This window comes from Sminthopsis crassicaudata, chromosome 2 (assembly GCF_048593235.1).
Source record: "Sminthopsis crassicaudata isolate SCR6 chromosome 2, ASM4859323v1, whole genome shotgun sequence".
Lineage (NCBI taxonomy): Eukaryota > Metazoa > Chordata > Mammalia > Dasyuromorphia > Dasyuridae > Sminthopsis > Sminthopsis crassicaudata.
The window spans coordinates 569,536,374-569,563,863 of NC_133618.1; the positions used below are offsets into that span (position 1 = coordinate 569,536,374).

The 27,490-nt window shown below is 34.9% G+C and overlaps 2 protein-coding genes across 3 annotated transcripts in view; both read right to left on the reverse strand.

The window, feature by feature from the left end:
* Window positions 1–27,490, reverse strand: part of MTHFS (methenyltetrahydrofolate synthetase) — a 194,026-nt gene that overhangs the window by 92,795 nt on the left and 73,741 nt on the right. The window lies entirely within an intron of this gene.
* BCL2A1 (BCL2 related protein A1) lies at window positions 692–6,015 on the reverse strand. 2 transcript variants are annotated; one of them, XM_074295238.1, is made up of 2 exons: window positions 5,358–6,015; window positions 692–787 (listed from the first exon to the last, which is right to left on the reverse strand). In XM_074295238.1, exons 1-2 carry the CDS (start codon window positions 5,775–5,777, stop codon window positions 692–694), a joined length of 516 nt encoding a protein of 171 aa, XP_074151339.1. In that variant the 5' UTR covers window positions 5,778–6,015. The 2 variants fall into 2 exon arrangements, with proteins under 2 accessions (XP_074151339.1, XP_074151338.1); XM_074295237.1 differs by lacking the exon at window positions 692–787 and adding an exon at window positions 2,261–3,464 and having other exon boundaries at window positions 5,358–6,008.

A 27,490-nucleotide genomic window follows, 5' to 3' on the forward strand; every position in this document is an offset into this window, starting at 1 on the left:
TACAGGTATTGTAATAACATATAGACAGTTATAAAGTATATTTTAAGATTTACAGAGTATTTTGTACATATCTTAGTTGATGTCCATAAAATGCTGTGAAGTTGTTGGTTCTTAGTTCTTAAAGAGGACCATGATATCAGGAAGGTAATATTATGACATATAAGTGAATTGGATTTAAATGAGGGAGAATTAGCAAAGTCCTCAGCCTCACCTTCTATTCCAGGAACATTTAGGTTCAGTAGCAAGATATGGATCAGAACTGGAGAAGTATAATTATTTCGTTTTCCAAATGAGAAAATGAGATTGTGAACAGTTCATGGTCATATAGATAATGAGTTAAGTGTTAAAGACAGACTTTGGTGGACCTATTTCTTGTTGATTCTTTAGTTTAGCACTCAATATACCCTATAACTTGAAAATGAGAAAATAGACTTCATCTGTATTGTTCCAGATGTTGCACTAATAAATTGAAACTTCAAGGAAGTATATATATTTCAGCTCAATATAAAAAAAATTTTTTTTTTTTTTTTTTGGCAGCTCTTTTTGTAGTGGCTAGAAACTGGAAACTGAGTGGATGTCCATCAATTGGAGAATGGTTGGGTAAATTATGGTATATGAATGTTATGGAATATTATTGCTCTGTAAGAAATGAACAGCAGGATGAATACAGAGAGGCTTGGAGAGACTTACATCAACTGATGCTGAGTGAAATGAGCAGAACCAGGAGATCAACTATACATTTCAACAACGATACTGTATGAAGACATATTCTGATTGAAGTGGATATCTGCAACATAAATAAGATCCAATTCAGTTCCAGTTGATCAATGATGGACAGAAATAGCTACATCCAGTTACACTGGGAATTGAGTGTAAAATGTTTGCACTATTGTCTTTCTACCCAGGTTACTTATATCTTCAGAATCTAATTCTTTCTGTGCAACAAGAAATTTGGTTTTACACACATATATTGTATCTAGGTTATACTGCAACACATTTAATATGTATGGGATTGCCTATCATCTAGGGGAGGGAGTAGAGGGAGGGAGGGAGGGGAAAATTTGGAAAATTGAATACAAGGGATAAAATTACCCATGCATATGTACTGTCAAAAATATATATATAATTATAAAATTAATAAAATAAAAATTAAACATAAAATAAAAAATAAAATTTTTTCTAACTCTTAAAACTATCTGACAATGGGACAAACTGCTTCTGTAAAAGATTAAATTTCCATCACTGGCATTCACAAAAAGAAGCTAAATGACTATGTAAGAAATGTTGTAGGAGGGACTATCTTTATTTGTATTAGATAACCCCCTAAAAGGGCTTTTAACTCCATTACTCAATGATTCTCTTCTAAAAAGAAACTAATCTCTAAGTCCCAAGTGGAATTGAGTACCAGGATCAATCTCGCTAAATTCAAGGTGACTGACTCATCACCACAAGGTTGATCACTAGGAGAAATTTAGAAAACTCTACAAAAGTGAATAAGGCTTGCATTGCATCCTTAATATTGAGTTTTTGAACTATTTATGTACACATTCAGAGTGCCTGGAGTGAAAAGAAAAGCTTCCTAATTTAAATTAAAAATTTGTTAAGGACCTACTAAGTTTAAGGTATGCTCAGTGAGACAAGAGAAAAAGCAAAACTTCCACATCTTCAAGAGGCTTTAGTTCTACAGGCACACAATCATGCAAATAAAAATTACATGCAAAACAATATAAAGTAATTTTAAGAAGAGAGGCAAGTAGCTTGGTGGAACAATAGATGGGATGCCTGTCATGGAGTCAAGAAGACATCTTCCTGAGTTCAAATATGGTCTCAAGCATTTATTAGGTATGTGATCTTGGATAAGTTACTTAACCTTGTTTGCCTCAGTTTTCTTGTGAAATGAGTTGGAAAAGGGAATGGCAAACCACTCCTGTATCTCTGACAAAATATATATATATATTGGGTCATGAAGAGTGAGACATGACTGAAACAATTTTAACAATTGAGAGAATCAGGAACCCAAGTATATTTTAAAGAAAATTAGGGACTCAAGAGATTCTTTTAAACAAAGTAAATGGACTTCAATTGGTCTGTACTGAATATTTTAAATCTAGAGTGAGATATCTCTCTGCTTCAGCCTAAAAATACACAAATCAGAGTTAATCTGATAGCTATTTTAACATTACCTGAAGCTTCTAACCAAAAGGAAAACTTGAGGCTAGGACCAAGTGCTTGTTCATACAGAAAAGCATATAGCAAGGGCTCAATAAAATTAATTTATTTTATAAAGTAGTTATATTCAAGTATTATAGTAAGTGAACAATCAAATTAATTCAGTGTATCAATTATTTAAGTGCTAATTTAAATTTTACATAATTATACTTAAATCAGAGCATTGTATTAGATAGATGAGGATATAAAGTATATATAAAGTTATTACATCTGAGAGAGCATAAATGCTTCATGATAAAGTTGACATTTGAATTGGCTGTTAAAGGATAATTAGCAGTTGAATAAAGGAAACAAGAAAATAGCAAAAACAAGGAAGGTAGGAGCAAGGGAAGGAAGCATGTAGTAATCACCTACTCCATGTCAAGCAGGTGCTAAGTGTTTTATAAATATCTCATTTGATCCACAGTACAGCCTTGGGAGGTAGATGGTATTATTATGTCCATTTTATGTTTGGAGAAACTGAGGCAAACAGCAGTAAAGTGAATTGCCCAACTTCATTCAGCCAGTAAGTATATGATGACAAAATTAAATCAGCTCTTCCTGAATTCAGGCCCAGCATTATACTTCTTTGCCTCCTAGCTGGAAGACATTTGACTAGATGTTAGAATAAATACATAGAAAAGAATCATATGAGCCAAGACTAGAAAGAGAGGAGTACCAGAGTGTGTAGGGTATTGAATTCTGTGGAGAAGAGTTGAACTTTATTTGGATCCTTAAGAGAGTCATTGAAGATATTTGTAAATAACGTAACCAGCTCTATTTTCAAGAAAATCAGAACACAGTACAACAGTATATAGAAAGAGTATATATACATTCATTGATAATTATATTTGAGGTTTGGGGTGTTTCTATCAAATGAACATATTAATGAAGTGATAAGACACAGAACTAGAATCTTGCTATGCTGCTCTAACTCAGAACTTAAAGCTTCTACTCCAAGCAAAATAGATTGAATCCAAATTTATAGACATATACTCAGTTTGTTAATAAAAAGGCTGATTTTTTTAATTGTCACAGTTCCTGCAAGGGACTGGTCATGTCCATAAGAAGCAAATCTTGACCAGAGTTCTTGTTAGCCGGTGTTTTAGAGTAGGCAGGTGTCACAATACAAGTTGATTCTTTTCAGTTGAAAAGGATTACTTCAGAAAGGAAAATACATTCCAGATCTTTGTTGAAATATCTCTGAAGTTTGGCCATACCATATTGGGTTCAAAGTTCTTTACGAAGCCATTTTCCTGTTTTAAAAAATGAATTCTTTGTTTTTAATCATATGGAAAGCATTAAAATTATCATAAACACATAAATAGTAAATAGTTGACCCAATCTCTTTTGTAAGAGGGCAAAAGTTCTTGACCTTGGGTCTGTAGACACAAGAGGTCTGCCTTACCATTGCCTGCTTCTCACTTCCAAGAATAGCAGCCCTCCAAATCTGCATCTTCAGGGACCCTGTCTCCCAACCCTGATGGAGTAACTGTATTGGGACTTACCAAGGAATGATACTGCCTTAATAGGAAAGGGATGAGTTAATCTTCACTTAAAAACCCTTTGTTTGCCCGGATACCCAAGCTGAGATTAACATATATCCAAGTTGTGATTCTATATATATAAAACATATATATATATATATATATATATATATATTTTTTTTTTTTAAAATAAAAAAAAGTAAATTCTATGTGACAATAGAACATAAAGAATCTTATAATTCCATAGCATCGTGGTTGAACATATTACATGTATTAACTAACTCAAACTAAGACAAAAGATTTCTTTATTCTGGGTTGACTAATTATTAAATTCTGAGTCAATTAATTTCTCTTTTCCACACTAAATTGGGAGATCATATTGTTTCTCTTTCCACTTCACAGGGATATTTTGAAGAGAAATTAGGTATTATATGAGGTATAATTTTAAATATAATTGAAGATATCTCAATTAGCAAAAAAGATAATAGCACTCTTATTAAAGAATAAAAAGTGTAGTAGGATTAGATTACTTATTGATGTGAAAATCATATCAGTTCTTGTTCAGCATAGCAGCCAACATAGTTCCAGGCATGTCTAACTAAGTCTTTGAAGGAATAATAACAGATGATGACATGAACAATAATTTTGCCAAGGTCTGAAAAGTTTGTTTAAAAAAAAAAAAAAGGATCTCACTGATAGCTAGGCTTCCACATCATGCTTACTTTGCATCAGACAGGGTAATATATACATTTTTATCACTAAAGATTATTAATTACTTGAGAATATAGTTTAATTTTTTGTAAAATAAGGAAATTGAAAAAAATATTCCTGAGCTCTGTGTATTTACAAAAATGTATAAGTATCAAGTCAAGTAATAATTGCTAATTAAAATATCTCCATGTTCTATAATCTACAAAGTCAGAACAACCATAAAAAAATACCCACCCTAATTTAATAATGTCTTGCCTAAAGTAGGGACGGTTCCTTACATATTCAGCAAGTCTTGACCTTTCAGATGCAAGCCCAACATATTCATCAATCTATAAACCCTTTCCAAGGAAGCCAAACAAGACACATTGTATCATTTTTTCCCTAAAGTTCCCTTCTATACTGATTTCTGGTTATTGGGTTCTGCCAGCTTTCTGATTTATCTCTTCAAGCCAACCTATTTGCATGAGCTACATGTCACCCAAGTTTATAGCTGAGTATCTATATGCTTCTGCCTATTTTCTTCCTGGGAATTATGGGATTTTTATCTTTTCACTGGATTCCCAAGCTACCCCATCATCCCTTGACATCTACTTTTTGCCCTTCCTATTCCCAGCACTATGTAATAAAAATTAGTAGTTGATTCTTAGGGTACATCTGACAGTTAATTATTTTTAGATCACTGAAGCATCAGTTTTTTTAAAAAAATATATTATTACAAATAAAACATATTCTGCATTTGCTAATACAGTCCCCTTCTAGCACTACAAAAATGTGATTCTATAAAACCATACCAAAATTTTAGTTGAAAACTAAACTTGTAAAATTGGCTATTTAGGAAAAACTGTGCTAAATAAATAGAATCATTAGGTAGATTAAACTATTAGTAAGTTTAATTAGTAACTCATTATTTTACCAATTAAAAGTTTTGAGAAACATTTCTATAAAACATACCCATCCTCCATTTTGCCTTATCCACTCTGCTATGTTGTTCATTATGAACTCAGCAATAAAATGAGAAATTTCTTCATGAGTGTCCATAGTCAGTGGAGCTCTGTGTCTCAGAAGTTTCTTAATGAGAATTCCCCCAAAAGCAAATATGGTGACAATCCGTCCCCAGTTGATGATGCCATCCTCAAATTCCTTTTCCATAACACTGTTGAAAATTCTTCTGGCAGAATCTACAGAAGTAATGTCCAAAGTGCTCAAGAATGTTTCCATATCCTTTTCAACTTCTTCTTGGACAGAGAAAGCAACTTTTTGAAGTGTTTGAGATGTCCTATGTAGACATGATCCCGGTTGTGGCATCTGTTGAACATGCTTCAAGTAGTCCTGAGCTAACATGTGAACATAATGGAATTCACAATCAGCCATATCAAACAAGAGAGCCAAGTTTTAGGTTTTAACACTTTGAAGCTGCTGACAATTTGAAGAAAAAGCTTACTGCTCAGGAAATAAAAAAGATCAAGATGTGGGGGCAGGTGGAATTTTTGTATCTCAGAGGGCTTTTAAATGTTCATAGTTTTCCTATGGAGGCTGTAAATGAAAGTTCAAAATGCAGAAGAAAATCTTGTTCAAAGAAAGGTCACACTTCCTTCCATTGCAAATGACTGATTAATCTTTAAAAGCCATAAGCTGGGGGTGGGGGCAAGGGAGGGGGCAAGGGGAATACCTACAAAGGATGTGATAATATTCATTTCCTTTTGGAAACAGGCCCAGAAATGAGTACTGATAATAGATTTGTGTCAAGAAATTTAAATACTCTGTCCTCTAGCAGTTGATAACTTAGTATTTTGACACTCGAATAAAGGCTGCCTGTTTTAGAGAATGTGATACAAAAGGAAAGGAAAGATATCTTCTTTAGTCTTCAATGCCAAGATACTCAAGAATTCCCTTTGGTCAGGAGAAAAAATCTTTCTCACAAAAACAAACAAAATTATCAGTTTGCATTTCTCATTTATTCAGCTCTTGATTAATTCAAAAGTACATTGGGATCATAATTTTGTGCTGTGGAAGAGGCCTTTAAGGTCATCTAGTCCATTTCCTTCAATTCTAATTTATGAATTAGCCAAGTTCAGTAGCAACTCTTATAAACAAGTATGGAAGACATGAATTTAAATTAATGATTAAACTGAAATAGAACACATACTGGTATCACATTCTAAAGAGAGAGATGAGAGTTTTTTTTACCACATCATTTAGCCCCATAAGCCTCAGGTCTATTATCTTTAAGAAGGAAACAGTATTGCTCTCCCAGCTGACAGGATTGATATGTAAATTTACTGCAGCATTCCATATAAATGTGAGTTTCTATTACTGATGAAATTATACAGTAAGGAGCGGGTTAGAATTGGGTAGGGAACTATCAACCCTTAGGGCTTAATTACTAAGCCTATTTGTCCAGTTTTTGGGTGAGTTTGGAATTCAGTAGGATTGTTTTTACAATGGCAGAAATCCATTTGGGAATATTTGGGATGCCCTTTAAAAGAACCCAGAGAAAATCTTCCTGGATCTCTATTAAAATTGTCAACAACCCAGGAACATTTAGAAAGCTTTTAGTACACCTTATACAGAAAGGTAAATTTGGAAATATTTGTCTTACCCCAGATGGATGGCCTTATCACTAAAGAAATCACAGAATAGTTTTCATTTAAGAACAATTACTTTTTTTCACCTAAAATTTCTTCCAATTAACCAGATCAGAAATCTGGTTTTGTCCATGGGTAACTACTAGGTCTAGATTTACTTCCAATACAAGCCAATTTTCTTCGTCTTTTTCCTTTATTGTCTTTGAGTTGAGGAAAGCCATTTTAAGTGTCAAGAAAGGTACTTGTTAAATACTAAACAAGCAGTAATGTTTGGTAAATTTTCTGAAATGTTCTTTATTGAATCTCCATGACTTTTTATTTAGGGACAATTGTGATTTTTGCCTGTATCTGTGAAGCAGCATTAGACCATGTCACACTGATTGGCGTGAAGCTCTTTACAGTGGCACAGGAAAGAAAAATGAAAAAACAATGTTTATGTCTCTTTGGGACCCAAGGGACTGGTCTGGATTGGGCAACATAAAAAAAAAAAAAAAAAAAAAAAAAAGGGAGGAGAGGAAACTTAACAGGCTCTAGAGAGACTAGCCAAAATGTCCAATCTGTAGAAACGCAAATATATGCTTGATTACAACAACAATGCAGTTGATGTATTTCTCTATATAAAAGAAGCCTAAGAAATTGCTTCTGAAAGAATTGTAATGATGTATAAAAGAAAAACCTTGGAGAGATTTTGGAGCTTGCATAGAAGTTCTATAACTGGTTCTAGCAAAATGTTTGGGTTTTTGTTTTTGTTTTTTTTCTCTTGGAAATAAACATTCCTAAGGCAAAGCCAAGATGGCAGAGTAAGGCAGGAGCTTCCTCAACTTCTCACAAACCATCCCAAATTCTTTAAATAATGATTCTAAACAAATTTTAAAGCATCAGAACACCCAAAAAGACAGAATAGAACGTTTTCCAGTCAAAGGCAACTTAAAAGCTGAGCAGCAAAGGTCTGGTAGAACTGGACTGGCACCCTATCCTGCAATCCCAGACCCAGCTTCTGCTAAGTGGGGACTTCTGAATCAGCAGTAGTGCTGGAAGCTTCTGGACCTCTCAGCCCAGGGACGCCAAGGAGGACTTGAAAGGTCAGTGGAGAGTGTCTGTAGCAATGGGGTGGAAGTCTGGTGTGCAGTTCCAGCATGGCCCCAGTCCTGGCCAGCACACTAGATTTTACAGCCACAGTGGGGCTGGGACACACCTAACAGCTTCAGGGAAGAATAGAATGCTTGTGGTCAGATTCCTAGAAAGACTTCTGAAAACAGCTGCACAAAATCCTAGAAGCTTGGGACAATGCACCCTCCATCAGGAGAAACAGATCCTACTTTAACAAAGAGTTAAAAGGAGAATAATAGGCTCGGAAAATAAGTTTCTAACCACTGAAAATTATGGTGAGAAGAAAAGATCAAAATACACACTCAGAAGATGATAATAAAGTCAAAGTTCCTATATCCCAAGCCTCAAGAAAATAAGAATTGGGCTCAGGCCATAGAAAGGCTTAAAGGGGACTGAATATCAAGCAAGAGAGATAGAGGAAAAATTAGGGAAAGAATTGAGAGAGGTGCAAAAGTAAATGCAAAAAGTTAATGCAGAGAATATCTTAAAAAGCAAAACTGGCCAATTGGAAAAGGAGATACAAAAGCTCAAGAAAGCTAATAATTTTAGAAAAATCGAGATACAATAAAGCCAAAGCCAAAAAATGAAAAAATAGAAAAAAAAAGTGAAATATTTCCTTGGAAAAACAACTGACCGGGAAAATAGAGCCAGGAAAGATAATTTAGAAATTATTGGTAGCTGAAAGTCATAATTAAAAAAAAAAAAAAAAAAAAAAAAAAAAAAAAAAAAAAAAGAGTCTGGACATCATCTTTCAAGAAATTATCAAGGAAAACTGTATTGATACTGATACTGATAGTCTTGAACCATAGAGTAAAACAAAAATTGAAAGAATCCACTAATCACTTCCTGAAAGAAATAATATTCCTGGGAGTTTTCAGGAATATTATAGTCAAATTCTGTAACTTCCAGATCAAGGAGAAAATATCATAAATGTCCAGAAAGAAACAATTTGAGTATTGTGGAGCCACAGTCAGGATAATACAAGATTTAGCAGCTTCTACATTAAAGATCCCAAGGGCTTGGAATATGATATTCCAGAGAGCAGTGGAGCTAGAATTGCCACCAAGAATCACCTACCCAGCAAAGCTGAATGTAATCCTTTAGAGGTCATTCAATGAAATATATTCGATGGTCATTTGTGATGAAAAGGCCAGAACTGATTGGAAAAAATGATTTTCAACTACAGGACTCTGGAGAAGCATAAGGAAATAATCAGAAAAGTAATATCATAAGGGACTTAATAAGGTTTATCTGTTTACATTCCTACATAGCAGGATGACACTTGCAACTCATTAGAATTTTCTTATTATTATGACAGTTAGGAGTATATATAGACAGAATGCATGGATGTGAGTTGAATATGAAGGGATAATATATTTTTCTTAAAATGATAAAATTAAAGGGTGAGAGAGGAATGTACTGGGAGAAAGAGAAAGGGAGAACTGAATGATGAAAATTATCTGCCACACACACACAAAAAAAAAAAAAAAGGAAGAAAAAGCTTTTACAGTGGAGGGGAACAAGGAGAGGAGAAAGTAAGTGAACCTTACTCTCATCATTACTCAATAGGGCTATAGAAATCTAATTTACTCTGCAGGAAAATAGGAGGGGAATGGGATATGGGAAGTGGGGGAAGGTGATAAAAGAGAGGACATATTAGGGGAGGGAGTATTCAGTAGCAAACTATTTTTGAAGAGGTATAGGGTGAAAAGAGAATAAATGGAAAGAAATCGAATTAGCAATAGTAATTGTAAAAAGTATCTTTGAAATAAGTTTCTTTGTTAAAGCCTCATTTCTCAAACATAGAGGAAACTGAGTCAAATTTATAAAAAATAAGAGCCATGCCCCAGTTGATAAATGATCAAAAGATATGATCTGTCCCCAAAGGACTATAAATTCATGCATATTCTTTGATCTAACAACATCACTACTAGGTATGAATTCCAAAAAAGATTGGTGGGGGGGGAGGCAGAGAAGGGAAATAACTTATAAGTACCAAAAAAAAAAAAAAAAAAAAAAAAAAAAATTCACAGCAGCTCTATTCTTAGGATAACAAAATTAGAAATTTAGAAATTTAGAGGATGACCATTAATTAAGGAATGTCTCACTGAACTGTGGTATGTATTTGTGATAGAATATTATCATTCTCTAGGAAATGAAGAGCAGGATGCTCTCAGGGAGAAAAACAAACAAAAAAAAAAAACCCTGGAAAGTCTTCCATGCACAAAGTGAAATATACTATATACAAAATAATAGCAATGTTCTGGGATGACTAGCTATGAATGATTACTATATATTCTCAGGAGTACAATTATCCATGACTACTCTGAAGGACTTATGATAGAAAATCCTATCCATATGTTGTTGGAAGGGATGTGGGAAAACTGGGACACTGATACATTGTTGGTAGAGTTGGTCCAGCCATTCTAGAAAGCGATTTGGAACTATGCTCAAAAAGTTATCAAACTGTGCATACCTTGACTCAGCAGTGTTACTGCTGGGCTTGTATCCCAAAGAGATCCTAAAGAAGGGAAAGGGACCTGTATGTGCAAGAATGTTTGTGGCAGCCCTTTTTGTAGTGGCCAGAAACGGGAAACTGAATAGATGTCCATCAATTGGAGAATGGCTGGGTAAATTATGGCATATGAAGGTTATGGAATATTATTGTTCTGTAAGAAATGACCAGCAGGATGACTACAGAGAGGCTTGGAGAGACTTACATGAACTGATGCTGAGTGAAATGAGCAGGACCAGGAGATCGTTCTATACTTCAACAATGATACTATATGAGGATGTATTCTGATGGACGTGGCCCTCTCCAACAATGAGATGAACCAAATCAGTTCCAATAGAGCAGTAATGAATTGAACCAGTTTATACCCAGCGAAAGAACTCTGGGAGATGACTATGAACCACTACCTAGAATTCCCAATCCTCTAATTTTGTCCACCTGCATTTTTTGATTTCCTTCACAGGTTAATTGTACACAAATTCAAAGTCCAATCCTTTTTGTATAGCAAAATAACTGTATGGACATTTATACATATATTGTATTTAACATATTTAACATGTATTGGTCAATCTGCCATCTGGGGGAGGGGGCAGGAGGAAGGAGGGGAAAAATTGGAACAAAAGGTTTTGTAATTGTGAATGCTAAAAAATTACCCTTGCATAAATCTGGCAAATAAAAAGCTATAATAAAAGAAAAGAAAAGAAAAGAAAAATCCTATCCATATCCAGAAAAGGAACTGATTGTGTCTGAATACAAATTAACATATTCTTTCTTTTTCTATCTCTCTTTTTTCAACTTAATTTTTCTTGAAGGTTTTTATTAGGGTGGGAGATAAATGTTTTCTTTAACAACTTAACTTTTAAGGAAATGTTTTACATAACTTTACATATACTTTCTTAATTGTGGGTGGGGATAAGGGAGAAAAACTAGAACTCAAAAGTCTTAAAAACAAATATAAAAAATGTCTTGAATGTAACTGGGTGAAAATATTCAATTGATTAATTAATTAAAAAGAAATAAGCATTCCTTTGTAAAAGTTAATGAAACTGGAAAGTCATTCACTGGTGGCTAACAGTCTACAGAACATACATTTGAAATGGAAGGTCAAGATGATAACATTAAAGTAGGTACACTCTAAATAAGTATAATATCACTAAAATACTGGAGTGGAAAGTGGGGGAAAATGAAATGCATTAGACTGTATCTGGGAGAGTGAGCCCAGGACATACTGATCACAAATTTAAATTGGTAGGAGTTTCAATAGCAATATAGTTCAGTTGATATATCAAAAGAATCTCAACTATGAAATATGCAACAAGTAGTTGTTTAGCCTCTGCTTAAAGACTTCCAAGGAGGGGAACATACTACCTCTCAAGGTAGGCCATTTTGCTTTTGGCAACTCTAATTGTTAGAAAAGTTTTTCCCCCTTATATCAAGTCTAAATTTGCCTCTTTGCAATTTCCATTCAGTGTACTTGGTTCTAAATTCTGAAGTCAAACAGGATAAATTAATCTCTTCCACATTCGAGTCCTTTAAATTCTTGAAGTAGCTATCATGTCTTTTTTTTTTTTTCCTCCAAGCTAAACATTCTCAGTTCCTTTAACTGATCCTCATGTCATGGACCAAAGCCCCTTCAACATCCTCATTTTCCTCTTTTCAACACTTTCCAGTTTATAATTATCCTTAAATGGTGGTGCCCAGAGCTAAATACAAAGTCCATATAAGGTCTGAAGACTATAGAGTATATCTATTCCTAGATGCTAGGGCTCTCTTGATGTAGCTCAAAATTGCATTAGTTTTTTTGACTACTGCATTGCACTGCTGAATCACATTAAGCTTGCAATCCACTACAACCCACAGATCTTTTTTTAGAACAACTATTGTGTATTCATACCTCCCCCATTTTACACTTCTGACAGGGATTTTGTGTGTGTGTGTGTGTATTAAAGTGCAAGTGTCCCTATTGAATCTCATCCAATACTTTAGCTTGCCAGGATCATTTTGGATGCTGATTCTTGTTATCCAATGCTTTCCTATCATTCCCAGATTTGTAGAACCTACAAATTTAACGAGCATAATGACTCAATAATGACTTTGTCCAAATCTTTTATATAAATATTAAATAGTACATGGCCAATCATAGATCCCTCAGGTATTCAATTGGAAATTTGCAATATTGACCCATAATAACTCTTTGAATACAACCATACAAGCAAGTCTGAAGCCATAGACTACTACCATTGAATCCATCCATATTCTCCACAAGAACAGTGTGTTTAAATTATAGATATAAATTCCAAGGCTAGAGATAATTGAAATTTAGTTATACCTCTCCAGGGAATTTAAAACCAGAGAACTTATAATGAGAGACAAGTTTGTGTCCTTCCCCAGACTTTATTGTTGTTTTTAGGATCAGTAAAAAGCTAGTTGGTCAGTCTGACATTTTTTGGAGGCAAGACAATTTGCCCAGTGTCACACAGAGAGTGTTTCAGTTTCAGTTGTTAAGCACTTATTATGTGCCAGGCATTATCCAAGAATTGAGAATATGATGAAAAGCAAAAGACAGTTCCTTTTCTCAAAGAACTCACAGTCTAAAGAGGGAAGCAACATTCATCATAGAAACAAATAAAGCCATATTAAAACAGTATGTACAGGATAAATTGGAGATAATGGGAAAAGCACTATAATATTTCTATAGGGGGCATTAGGAAAGTCATCTTGTAGTAAGTAGAATTTTAGCTGGGACTTGAAGGAAATCAGGAATCAGATATAAGAAAAAAAGAGCATTGTAGATATGACAAATAATCAATGAAAATGTTCATTCCAGAAAAAAGAGTATCTTGTTCTAAGAACATTAAGGAAATCAATTTCATTGGACTTCAGAGTATAGAAGGCTATAAAGTGTAAGCAGACTGAAAAGGTAGGGGAGAAGACAGGTTATAAAGGGCTTTCTATGCTACATAGAGGATTTTTTTAATAATATTTTTTCCCCAATGACGCATCAAGACAATTTTTAGCATTCATTTTTACAAGATTTTGATTTCCTAAATTTTTTCCCTTTCCTTCTCCCTAAACTGGTAGGCAAATTGATATAGGTTATCATGTGAGCATATTTCCTTCTTAGTCACAGTTATAAGAGGAAAAAACAGATCAAAAAGGAAAAAGAAACATGAAAAAAAATAAAGCAAATTTCAAAGTGCTTCAATCTGCATTTAGAGTCCATCAATTCTTTGCCTAGATGGGGATAACATTTTCCTTCATGAGTCCTTTGTACTTGTTGCTGAAAAGAGCTGAGTCACTCAGTTGATAATCACACAATGTTGCTGATATTGGGTAGTGTTTTCCAAGTTTTTCTCATTTCACTCAGCATCAGTTCATACAACTCTTTCTAGGTTTTTTCTAAAATCTGCTTGTTCATCCTTTTTTTAAAATCACACAATAGTATTCCATCACATTCCTATACCATAATTTTTTCAGTCATTATTCAATTGATGGGCATCCCCTCAGTTTCCAATATTTTGCCACCACAATAAGGGCAGCTATAAATATTTTTACATGTATAATTCCTTTCCCCTTTTATGATCTCTTTGGAATAGAAATCTAGTATTGGTATTATTGAATCAAAGTGAATGGACAATTTGATTGCCCTTTGAGCATAGTTCCAAATTGCTCTCCAAAATAGTTGGATCAATTCACAACTCCAACAGCAATGCAATAGTGTCCTATTTTTCCCACATCCTCTCCAAAATTTATCATTTTCCTTTTTTGTCACATTAGACAATTTGATAGGTGTGAAGTGATACTTCAGAGTTGTTTTAATTTGCATTTCTCTAATCGAAAGTAATTTAGAGCACTTCTTCATATGCCTTTATATAGCTTTGATTTTTTCATTTGAAAATTGTCTGTTCATATCCTTTGACTATTTATCAATTGGGGAATGGCATGTATTTTTGTAAATTTGGGAAATGAGGCCTTTATTAGAGACACTTGCTATAAAGAGTGTTTCCCATCTTTCTGTTTTCTGTCTAATCTTGGTTGCATTTATTTTGTTTGTGCAAAGACTTTTAAATTTAATACAATAAAAATTATCCATTTTATATCTTGTAATGTTCTCTATCTCTTTTATGGATATGAACCTGTAACTCAACCACTCCTTTAACAATTTGAAGACTATACCACTTGGTGCATATATATTTAGTATTGCTATAACTTCATTGTCTATGGTACCTTTAAGCAAGATGTAGTTTCCTTCCTAATCTCTTTTAATTAGATCTATTTTTGCTTTTGTTTTGTCTGAAATCAGGATTGCTATCCCTACTTTTTTTTCTTTCAGCTGAAGTATAATAGAGTCTGCTCGGGCCCCTTACCTTTATTCAGCATACATCTCTGCTCCAAGTATGTTTATTGTAAACAACATATTATAGGATTCTGTTTTTTTTTTATCTACTCTGCTATCTGCTTCCTTTTATGAAAGAGTTCATCTCACTCAGATTCATTATGATTACTACCTGTGTATTTCCCTCCATCCTATTTTTTCCCCTCTTTGTCCTCTTTCTCTCACCCTTTCCCTCCTCACTGATGTTTTACTTCTGTCTACCACCTCCCCCACTTCTCTCCCTTCATTCAGTCTACCCCACCTCTTTACTTAATCTTTTCCACTCCTATTTTCCTATCTGACAAGTTAGATTTCTATACTCAACTGATGTGTATATTATTCCCAGGTTGAGCAAATGCTGATGAAAATAAAGTTCAAATAATGCTCATTGCTTATTCTCCCATTCCCTTCTACTATAATAAGGTTTTTAAATCTCCTTATGTGAAACCATTTACCTTTCTTCTACCTCTCCCTTCCTCCTGTGCCCAGTTACTCATTTCCCATACCTTAGTTATTTATATGTCATTCTCTCAAATTTACCTTATACTCATCCCTCTGTCTATGTACATTCCTTTTTAACTGTACCACTAGTGGTACAGTTTTTAAGAATTACCAGTTATCATCTTCCCATTCAGGGATATAAATAGTTGAGCTTTATTTAATTCTTTTGTTTTTGTTTTTTTTCTTTTTGTTTTAATTTTTAAAAAAAATTTTAACTTTTTTTTTAGGCTTCTTTATTAGAGAACAAAATTTGTGTTCAATTCTGGGCTTCTTATGAAAACTGAAGTTCTTCCATTTCCTTGAATGACTATTCTAACCCTTTTAGTATTATGCTCAATTTCACTGAATTGGTTATAGTTCTAGCTTCTTTACTTTCTGGAATTATCATGTTCCATGACCTCTGCTCCTTTATTGTTGAGGCTGCTAACTCCTGTGTAATCCTGACTGTGGTTCTCCAGTATTAGAATTGTTTCTTTCTGGCCACTTGCAGTATTTTTCCTTGAGCTTATCATTTTCTAATTTGGCTATTAATGTTCCTTGGAGTTTTTAATTGTGAATCTCTTTCCTGATTTGATTAGTGGATTCTTTCAATGCTTATTTTGCCCTCTGATTCCAAGATATCAGGAGAGTTTTTCTTGATAACTTTTTGAAAGATGTTGTCTACATTCTCCTTTCAGTTATGGCTTTCAGGTAGTCCGGTGATTTTGACATTGTTCTTCCTTCATCTATTTTCCATGTCAGTTGTTTTTCCAATGAGGTATTTTACATTTTCTTCCATTTTTTTCATTCTTTTGAATTTGTTTGATTGATTCTTGATGTCATTAGCTTCCATTTGACCAATGACAACTTTTAAGGACTTGTTTTCCTCAGTTTACTTTTGTACTTCCCTTTCCATTTGGCCAATTTTATTTTTTAAGCACTTGTTTTCTTTTCCGAGCCATTAAGTCTTTTTTCATAATTCTCTAACATCACTCTCATTTCTTTTCTCAATTTTTCTTTTGCCTTTCTTATATGGTTTTTAAGTTCTAGTTTTTAAAATTCTTCCATGAGTTTTTGCTGGTCTTGAGACAACTTTCAGTTTTCTTTGGGGTTTTGCCCACAAGTGTTTTGACATTGTTGTCCTCTTCTGAGTTTGTCTTTTGATCTTCCCTGTCACCAGGTGTAATGACTTTATATATTCAATTTTTTTTGTTATTGTTGGTTTTTGCTCATCATTTTTGGGGGAGCTTTTCCACTCACTGAAACACTCCCTGTCCTGAACTGCATTCCCCTTTTGTGTGAATGAAACAGACCTTTCCTATCAGTCTTCCAAGTTTCTGGGGCTAAAAGATTGCTTCCCCTCATCTTTTTGCTGGTTTTGCTATTCCAAAATTTGTTTCAGGGCATATTTATGGTTGTTTGGAGAGGAATATGGGAAAGTTACAGCAATTTACTGCTTACTCCATCATCTTGGTTCCCAAATAAAGGATTTTTAAGATTGTATTCTAGAGAAGATAGGAAGCCACTAGAATTTACTGACCAAATCTGGACTTTAGGATGAATGGAGAGAGAGAAATGGAGGGGAGATACTTGTGGACGGAAGGCCAACCAGGAGTATTCCAATAGTCCCAATGTGAAGTGACGAGGATCTGCACCAAGGTGGTAGCAATAATAGAGGAAAGAAGAGAGGAAGATTCTGGGAAGATGGTGGAGCAGGTTGGTAATTTTCAAGCTCTCCAAATTCCTTCCCTAATAGATCAGATTTGTGCCTCAGGCAAAATAGACTAGTGAGAAATCCAGAAGACTTGAGGCAGAACAGGGGTCCTCCTAATATAATCCAAGAATATCTCAAGAAAGACTCCAGGCCCAGGATTAAACCCTGTGAAGTGCAAACACCTCCAGCTAGCTGCACAGAAACACCAGGAGGGGAGCCCGGGGCCAGCTGCGTGTGGCTGAGCTTCTTCAGGCCCTATTACTACTGACAGCAAGTGGAGTCAGGGACTGAGTCCCAGAACACTGAGGGAGCCTCAGCAGAGCTGTAGCCCTGGGGGAGAAGGAGCCAGTCCCCAATGAGTACAGAGGCAGTGGGCAGGGACACAGGAGGGGAGCTCCTGGTTTGGGGTTCCAGGTCAGAAGGGAGAGCTGAAGTGAAGCCAGAGGCATCATCCCCCCACCCCAGAATTAGAGGTGCTTACACTAATACTTCTTATTAAAAAAAAAAAAAATGAACCAGCAAAGAAAAACCTTACCAGAGAAACATACTATGGGAACAGAGAAGACAGGGGTTCATCTTTAGAGGAGGACACTGAAATAAAAATAAGCTTATACCCCAAAGAGTAACATGAAATGGCTCTCTTCCCAGAGGGAAGTTATAGAAGAATTCAAAAAAGAATTTAAAAATCAAATGAGAAACACTGAGGAAAAACTAATCCATCCAAGACAAACAAGAAGATTGTGGAAAGAAAAAAAAAAAGTTAACCAACTAGAAAAGGGGATCCAGCATCTCAAAAACAAAAATAACTTTTTGAAAATTAGATTTGGGCAAGGGCAAGCCAGTAAAGCTACAAGAGATCAAGAAACACCAAAAGAGATTATAAAGAATGAAAAAATAGAACAGAATGTAAAACATATAAGAAAAACAACAGATCTGGGTGCAGATCAAAAAGAAAATATAAGAATAATTGCCTGAAAGTTGTGACCAAAAAAAAGAACTTTGACACAATAATGCAAGAAAATCGTCCTATAGTGCAAGACCACAAGGGGAAAGTAGAAATAGACAAAATCCACCAATTGCCACCTCAACAAGATGCTATATGGAAAACATATGGAAATATTATTACCAGATTTTGAAACCCCCAGATCAAAGAGAAAATTTTGCAGGAAACAAGAAAACAATTCAAATACACTGGAACTACAATTAGAATTGTATAGAACTTATCAGCCACAATAAAAGTTCATAAGTCCTAGAATCATATCCAACATCAATCAAAAGAACTAGGCCTGTGGCCAAAAATATCATATCTGGCAAATTTATAATAATGAACAAGGAAAAATGGACATTCAGTGAATTTGCAGATTTTCAAGACTTTCTATCAACCACCTGAACTTAATGGAAAATTTAATTATAAGAGCCAATATCAAAGATCAATTTCAAGGAATTCAACATGGAAAAATTATTTATGATTTTTTAAATATGGGAAATGAATATCATATGCTTAAGACTGACAATAATAGGGCATCTAAAAAGAAAGATTGGGGCAGAGTTCAGGTTAAAAACTGTAATCATGTCATATAAATGAGGTGCAGAGGAATAATAGACACAGAGGTATTGGTGGGGATAGGGCTCATAGTTTCAAAATCCAACTCACATCGGGAATGGATTAAATAGGCAACACTACTTATATACCATGAAGGGTATAGCACCCTCCAAAATCTATAAAGAAATAAGGGGGAAGGGATGGACAGATGGGGAAGCAAAGAATGAGGGAAGAAGGCAAGGGAGGAATCCATGGGTGGGATGAAATTAAGTAATAGCAAGGCAAGTTTAGGAGCAGAATTAAAGCAAAAAGAGCAGAGATAGGAAAGATATGTGTGTGGGGGGGAAGTGTATTGTATGTGTATGTATATATCTACATATGTATATATAATTATATCCCTTTTTAAAAAACTGTAGCCTGCTTGAGGGTGGGGGAGAAGAAAGGGGGAAAAAGAAAAAAGTAAAAAAAATGAGCAGCAGAGAACAAAAGAACAATTTACAAGGAAGTAAAAGATGGACATTCATGAATAGAATTTCTTCTGCTAATATAATATATGTTTCCTTGATCTGATATTTGTTGTTACATGTTTTGAATCCTCCCTGATGTTCTGCTGAGCATATGCACATGACAATGTTCTCTTTTGTTTTGTTTCATATTCCTTTTCTATTTTTTTTTCTTATTCTGTTTTTTAAATAAAGAAAAAAAAAAGAAGATGTGTAGGAAAGATGTTACTAAGGTAAAATTGACAGGACTTGGCAACAGATTTTATGTAAAGAATGAGAAGGAGAGTGAGGAGCCAAGGATGACATCTAGGTTCTGATTTGGGTGACCGGAAGGATGGTAGTAGCCTTTAACAGTAATAGAGAAGGATTTGGGGGGAAAGAAAATGAGTTCAGTTTAGGATATGCTAAGTTTAAGATGTGTATGGGATATCCTTATGCATTTTGAGATGTCCAAGAGGCATTTGGAGATGTAAGACTGGAATTCAGCAGAGAAATTAAGGGTAAGAAGATTTGAAAATTGTAAATATAAAGATGATGATTGAAAGCAAAGAAGCTGATATGATCTCCAAGTAAAACAGTTTAAAAGGAAAAGAAAAAATAATTGGCAGGAATGACTTGGACAGAAATTCAGTAAAAGAGACAAAAAGGAATAGATAGGTAGGAAGAAAACTAGGAGAGAATAGTTTGAAAATGTAGTAAAAAGAAAATATCTAGGAGGACAGAGTGATTAGCAGCGTCAGAGATATCCAAGAGGTCAAAAAGAATAAGAATTGAAAAAATGGTTGTTAAATTTGGCAATTAAAAATCATTAGTGACTTTGAAGTGTGAAGTTTCAGATGAATAGTGAGATCATAAGCCAGGCTGTATAGCAGGTGTGGGGAACCTTTTTTCTGCCAAGGACCATTTGGATAGTTATAATATCATTCATGGGACATATAAAATTATCAGCTTATAGAACTCAAGGAGTCTGAAGTTGTTATATCTAGCTTTCAGCTCATCATCATTTGTGATTACCTTAGCAAAAATATGTAGGCCGGACATTGGTACCCTGCTACAGAGATTTAAGAAGGCAGTAAAAGGAAAAAAAGTAGAGGGTAGAATGTCTTTTCAAGGCATCAAAGCAGGATGCATGAGGAAAGCAATTTCCTTCTATTTTTTTTTTTTTTGTTGTTGTTGTTTCAGTTCACATGTGGAATTTATTTGACTATTTATGTAGTGCCTTTCTTCCCCTGCCACCAGTTACTTCTAATCTTTTAATGCCTTTTTAGTTACAATATATTCAAATTAATAAGCACAAGCTTCTAATGGCTCTGAATTTCTTTCTCAAAAGACTATCATTTATAGGATATCATATTTGTAAGGTTTTCACAGAATATCCCATAGGTAAAAGGTAGGATTCAATGACAGCTATTTGTAAGGCTATAAAAAGAACAGCAATCAAGATCACTGATCATATTAAGAGTTCTCATTCTGGGTGGAAGAGGTATGAGGATTGGTCAGTTCTAGTTATATAGAATATAGATATCAACCTCTGGCTGAACTAGTTTGTTTTGGCTTGAGAATTCATTTAGTTTAGAATAGGTATAAAAATATTTCTCTGCTTATGAAAACTTGATCTTGTCTAGAAATATATTAATTATTTGCCTATCTTATGAGTCTTCCTTGTGGTATGAGTGGGTAGAAGTGTGGCGACAAGAGAAAAAGAAACCTTTGCTGTTGGCAAACCCCAACAGGCACTACGAAAACATCTTCCTATGCTTATTATATTTTCCTCCTTCTGGTCTTATTACCAATATTTTTAACTCCTCACTCCCAATTACATCCCTCTCTATCTATATAACTGCCTGAGACATAGTTTCTCTAACCTTAAAGACCTGTGGGATCAAGGTCAATTGAAGAAATTCCTTATAAGTGAGATAACATTAAAATGGGACGCACACATGGGCCAATAGTAGAAACAAAATACCTATTTATGATACATAATTTCTAAAATATTATCACATGTAAAATGGAGGGAGGAAAACATTAAAAAAGCAAAAAAATATTTAGGCACTGTGAACTTTCTTAAAATGAAAAAAGTACATTCAATTTTTAATCAGAGGATGTGGGTTTGTATCCCACATTTGTTACTTTATTATGTATGGTACTTTGTTACGATATGACCTAAGTAATAATTGACCTTGATAAAAATTATTTATCTTTTTAGAGTCTCAACTTAATCATATTTTTTCAGCGATAGCATTTAAACTAAAAACACCCACCAAAATCCTTCCATCTCCAAATCCCATACTTTTATATTGTTTATAATGTTAACCTAATTTTGAAAAGGCATTTCACTTGCATGAAACTTAGAATGAACAATTACACAACATCTTTTTCTCTTAAAAATGTTTGTGAACTAAATTTGTGAATTTTAAAAAATATTTTCCCACTTTACCTGAAGAATTTATTTATCTACATTCAAGGTACAATTTCAAAGCAGAATTATTAGCAGATCATCACCCAATATTGTCCATATTCATACTATACAGCAAAAGGTTGGAAGAATCATTGAAAGATTTAAAAAGTTCTTTCATAAATAAAGGAAGAACTCCATGCATTAACAAGGGTCTGAAGCCTGAATAGTTCAATTGCTATAAAAATTCCAGCAGAAACAGCAAAAGTAACCTCCAGGATACAGATTGCTTCTATATCTTTGTCCCATTCACTTACCTTGTGAGGAAACTGTTTCCAAGAGGCAACATTGCCCTACAGGGATACCAGCCCTGGGAAGGGAATAGATGTCTAAGGAAAACAGAATGGGAGAGGTTATCTTCTGCACTTTCCTCAGCCCCACAGATGGGCTAGGGGCTCTGACTTGCAACAAAGCTTGATCTCAAACTCTCAGTCACTCAGGCCTCAAATCCATATAGAATTTTAAACAAAAATGCTAACATGCTCATAGGAAACTACTCTAGTATCTGTGCAAAATAGAATGAAAATCCATACCATTGAAATTAGGATATTTTCTGAATTGCTTAATAAGGAATGAGGAATAAGGGCAATATCCCTCAGAAAATAAGGGACTAAGGTTCAAGTGCCTGGTCTTCAGGTCAGTTGAGCCTCATCATACATATTAGAGATTGGGGCTATAATATTGACAAGGGTTTTCATTCATGATCTACATGAGATGCAGGAATCTGGAAAATGTAATTAGGGTAATCATCAGAAGTCAAGGTGAAAGTCTCCCTGAGGCAAGCTCCCTGTGGACAGGAAAGAGTTCTGAATAGGAGAGTCTAGAGCTCTCAGAGAAGGCTCTGTGGGAATCAGAGGATAAGCTTCTGCCCATCAAAGAATATTACAACGACCCCAGGTGAAAAGAATAATGTGTGGAGTCTGGAGATGGTAAAGACTGTCATAGCCCACTGAAGGACAAGCCCAGAGAGCACAACTATCCTCCCAGGATGCTGTATCTTGTGAAGGAGACAGAGATCAAACAGTCAACCTGCACAGCTTAGTCTGAACATCTAGCATCAGAGCCACCTGCCTATCTAATAAGAACCAGGAGGCAGTAGAGAAGCTGAACCCCCTCACTCTGAGCAGGCTATCCAGAAAGCTTTCAGGCTCTGGGAGAAACCAGTGGATGGGGTGATTTACAGATAAACTTCACACGGAGTTTCTGGAAAATATAAGAAAAGTCATAAAACCCCCACAGTTCCAGAGCTATGAGTTGCTTTGGCCATGTTTGTTCCCTATGTTTATGTTTTAAGCCTGTTCTGCCTCTCAGAGACTGTGGGAGAATATACTCAAAGTTTTTGGGGAAATGCTTTATCCCTACTATTCTTACTCCTTTGATTTCAGTAAAAGCTTTTTCTTAAAAAAACAAAAAACAAAGTCTACTAGCTTATGGAAAATAGAAGCACTTTCTTTTCTATCAATAATGAATCTCTATAAAAGAGAAAATACTGAAGAACTTATAAATGTCTACATTCTAATGGCTCTGAATAATGGGATTATCGGTAAGAGAATATCTTTTTAAAAATGAATATATGTTCTAGATTGTATTCACTATATTCATTTTGTAGAGTAGTAATCACTTTATCATAAGAAATTTCAGTTCCTTAAGCTCCCACATTTTTATTCTGCCTAAGTGTAGAGTCATGTTGAGAGTAGGATTGAAATAAGTATCGGAAATGCTGATGAGCAATTAAATGAACCTCCAATTATTATGAAACGGTAGAGAAATGTGAATTAGAAAGAAATCAAAAGGAAAAAAAAAAAAAAAAACATTTGCCTGGTTGATGAAACTGTTGGGAACCAGTCAGGTGGTTTAAGATTCAAATAGTGAAAGTTTTAATGTGGGAAGAGGGGTCCACAAAGTTGGGGAGAAAAAAAAAAGGAGAATAAAAGGGAAGAGCCGAAAAGTGAAAAAAAGGAAGGAATAAGAGTAAGTGTGACAAAATATATTCCAGTATTGTAAACAAGGTTTTTGTGGAAATAGAATGCCAGATAAGACAAGAAGTTAACTAACATTATTAGTTCTGCTTGCAAATAATGAGGTCGCTTTAGATTTAATGGACATGCGGTGTAGCATAGGAAAAAATAGAGAACAATTCATCCTTCTCTCCTACATGTACATTGTCTAGCCACGAACTAACAGATCCCTCAGTTCTTCCATCTATCTTAGAACTCCACTCATGTTCCATTCCACTCTCAACTCTGGATTCCATCTCTTTCTCATTATCTGCCATAATCTCCCTGTCCCAACTACCCACCTTTACAGTATCAACTCCATTAGGGAAAGGGTTGTTTTGTTTGATTGTATTTGTATTTCAAGCTTAGCACAGTGCTGGTATATAGTAAACATTTAATATGCCTTATTACCTGTCAATCTACCTGCCTAACTATCTTCCTACCTACCTGTTAAATGGCAATGTTATTAAATTATTGAAGATGTTAGGAACAATGACCAAAGATCATCATTTAAACTGTTACAAGTTAATTTTTATTTGTACTTCATAATATCAGTCCTATGGCCACATATGCATCAGATGTCCTTTTCTAAGCCCAAAAAATCAACTTTCCTTTCCTTTTGTGAAAATGTCATTGTAGGGAAAGTACCCAACGAAACAGCTATTCAAATAACTAAAAATAATTACTGACCAAAGTAGCTCTGGATTTTCCATCTCCCTAAATGACATAAAACATTAATACACAAATCATGAAAGCAGAAGTTGCATAACAAGAAGTGAAAGTGTCTTTTCTCAGCATTCACTGATAACGGAGAACCCAGAGTATCAGAGTCCAAGAAATAAACATTTGCTTAGAAAAAAGTTTGGTAGAATTTTTTTTTTTTAAATATTAAAGCATTTCCAAGAAGGTCTAGAATCAGGCAAGATTACCATAAATATTTGGCAACCTTTCTGAGTCTCAGTTTCTTCAATTGTCAAATGAGGAATTTGAAATGGATGATTTCTAAGATTTCTTCTTAGTCTGATCTCATAACTAAGTAAATCTGTTCATATATCCACATACATACCAGATTCAGGCCTCTGTACAGCTATCATACTTCAGATGTATTCTTTTTTAAGAAAGAATCTTAACACTAGCTTCCCTTCCCATCTAACTCATTATCTTTCTCCAGTGGCTTCCTATAACCTCTATGCTGGGAATGGAGCATCTTGTTCAAAAAAAGAAACAAAGAAACCAGTGTCATTGTGTCATAGAGTAGAGTGTAGAACTAGCTTATAAAGGGCTTTGAATGCCAAGCAAAAGATCCATTTGGCCACAGAGGTTATAGGAAGCCTTGGAGTTTGTTGAGTAGGGGGTGCCATGGTCAGACTTGTGAAAGGAAGACTGGAGTGGGGAGATGCTTGTGTCAGGCAGAACAATATATAATGACTATTTCTTTAAAAAATTATATGAAAGTTTTTATTTCACTTTCATTTCATTTCATTTTATTACCATAAGTTGCTGGGAGGTAGAGACTCTAGGGTGCTACTATGGGAGAAACTGCCTAGGAAGAAAAAGGGAAGGAAATAGAAAGGGATTGGGCAAGGGAAAGTTCACATGGGATACAGGAAACTCTTAGAATCCCATTTCATCTTGCATGCTTCAACATTCCCACTGCTGTCAAGGGAAAGGCAAAGGGACAGGGAAAGAAAGGTCCTGAAAGAGGGTTACCAAGGTAATGAGGAAATGTTGGTGATGGTCTAGGACTAGATTAGGGGTCAAAGGTAGTTGTGGTATACAGGGGCAGGTGTTAAAGGTCCACTACATGCAGGAAATGTGTTCCCCTAGGTGTAGCAATTCCCCCATTTCCTCACCCTATTTACAATTCTGCCAGTCAAGACAAGTTAGTGAAGTTGTTTCCACACTGGGGCCCGGCCCTATAAAGTGTGTGTGTGTGGCAGGGTATAGGATGACCTCAATGGCATCAGACCAATGAGACTATGGAAATATGGATGATGTCCCATCAATTGGGATAATCCCAATTAGGGAGTGTCTCCTGTGTAACAGCCTACCCTTCATTTATTATCACCCAATATTCTCCCACTGGATTCAGCATTGGGCATATTCCCAACCCATCAGCGTTCTATGACAAGTATCACCTTGCAGTACAATTATAACATCCCACCTTGGTCCCTTTCTGGAGCAGCTACAGATATGAAAAAACTCCACCCATCAATAACGATCCCCAGTCTCACGCTGCCTCAAGGTCTCAGCAAATCCCTCAGGCAGACTGAGTTCTGAGACTGTGACTAGTGAATAAGGTCCTCCCCACTTTTTGGTTATGTATGGAAATCTCTCTAGATAAGAAATCATGAATGAGTTGAGACCTCCATCACAAAGCTAATTTCATAGTCTTTTCTCCCAAATCCTCCATATTTCTGAGTTTCTCTCTGTTAAAGGCACCATCATCCTTGAAATTACTCATGTAATTGTAACTTGGAGTCGACTTTTTACTTTACTTTCACTCACCCAGGGATCCAAGCAAGACTTGTTACTTCTTTCTATCTCACTAATTCTCTCTCATCTGCCTCCTCCCCATCGCTCTATTTACATGACCACCTGAGATTAGTTCAAGCCCTCATCTCCTCTTGTTTAAAATATTGCAGTTATCTCCTAGTTGATCTCTCAGCCTCAAGTCTCTCCTCATTCCAAGCTGTCATCTGCATATATGCTAAAGTTATTTTCCTCAAGTTCAGATCCGATCCCATCACTTGCTTACTCAAACTCTGGTCACTCCCTGTTGACTCTAGGATCAAATATGAAACTCTCTATTTGGCATTTAAAGCCTTTCATAATTCAACCTGTCCTTCTAACCTTATTAAACATTCCTTTCCTTCCTACACCTCCTGTCCAGCCAAAATAGCCTTCTGTTAACACTTGCAAACTACCCAAAACGGTAATAGAAAATTAAGGCATGATGCCCCTCATTAAGCACCAACCACATAAATAAAATGGAATGGATTTATTTTTTAAAATTTCTGCTGAACTGAAAACAGATAGATTTAATTTTTGTTTGTTTTGCATCATTCATCATAACTACCTACAGAGAAATATTTCTCTCGCTTATGATCTGTTATTTAAGACCTGAGTTCCAATTTGGCTTCAAAACTTAATAGATATATTCCCTTGGCCAAATCACTTAACCTCTGTCTGCCTCAGCTTCCTCAACTATAAAATGGGAATAATAATAGCACCTACCTCCTCAAGGTTGCTTTGAGGATAAAATGAGATACTTTAAAGCATTTTGAAAACCTTAAAGCATTACAGAAATGTTGGCCATTATTATTGTCACTATATTTTTTGAATCTCTAGATTTAAAAGTAACTCAAAAAGGAAATTTATCTGATTGACTAGCTACATTGATCTAATTATTTAATTAACTAACTACAAAAAACTATTACATGCTACTTTTCCCTGTTCCCTGGAACATAGATTTTTTTCAAAAATAATAAAGCATAGCAAAATAACTGTATAGATATTTATACATATATTATGTTTAACATATACTTTAACATATTTAACATATATTGGTCTACCAGCCATCTAGGGGAGAGGGTGGGGGGAAAGAGGGCAAAAGTTGGAATAGAAGGTTTTACAAGGGTCAATGATGAAAACTTACCCATGCATATGTCTTGTAAATAAAAAGTTATAATAAAAAATAAAAATAATAAAACATATTAAAAATTTGTTAGAGCAAAATAATAAATTAAGTTGAAATTGTTTTAAGACATTGATTATTTCATCTTTATCTCAACATTTGATATCTTGTGT

Coding starts and splice junctions, on each gene's coding strand:
- BCL2A1 (XM_074295237.1), bottom strand. CDS start 5,777: ATGGCTGATTGTGAATTCCATTATGTTCACATGTTAGCTCAGGACTAC. Junction 3,465..5,357: donor TAAGGCAAAATGGAGGATGG/GTATGTTTTATA, acceptor TTTTTAAAACAG/GAAAATGGCTTCGTAAAGAA.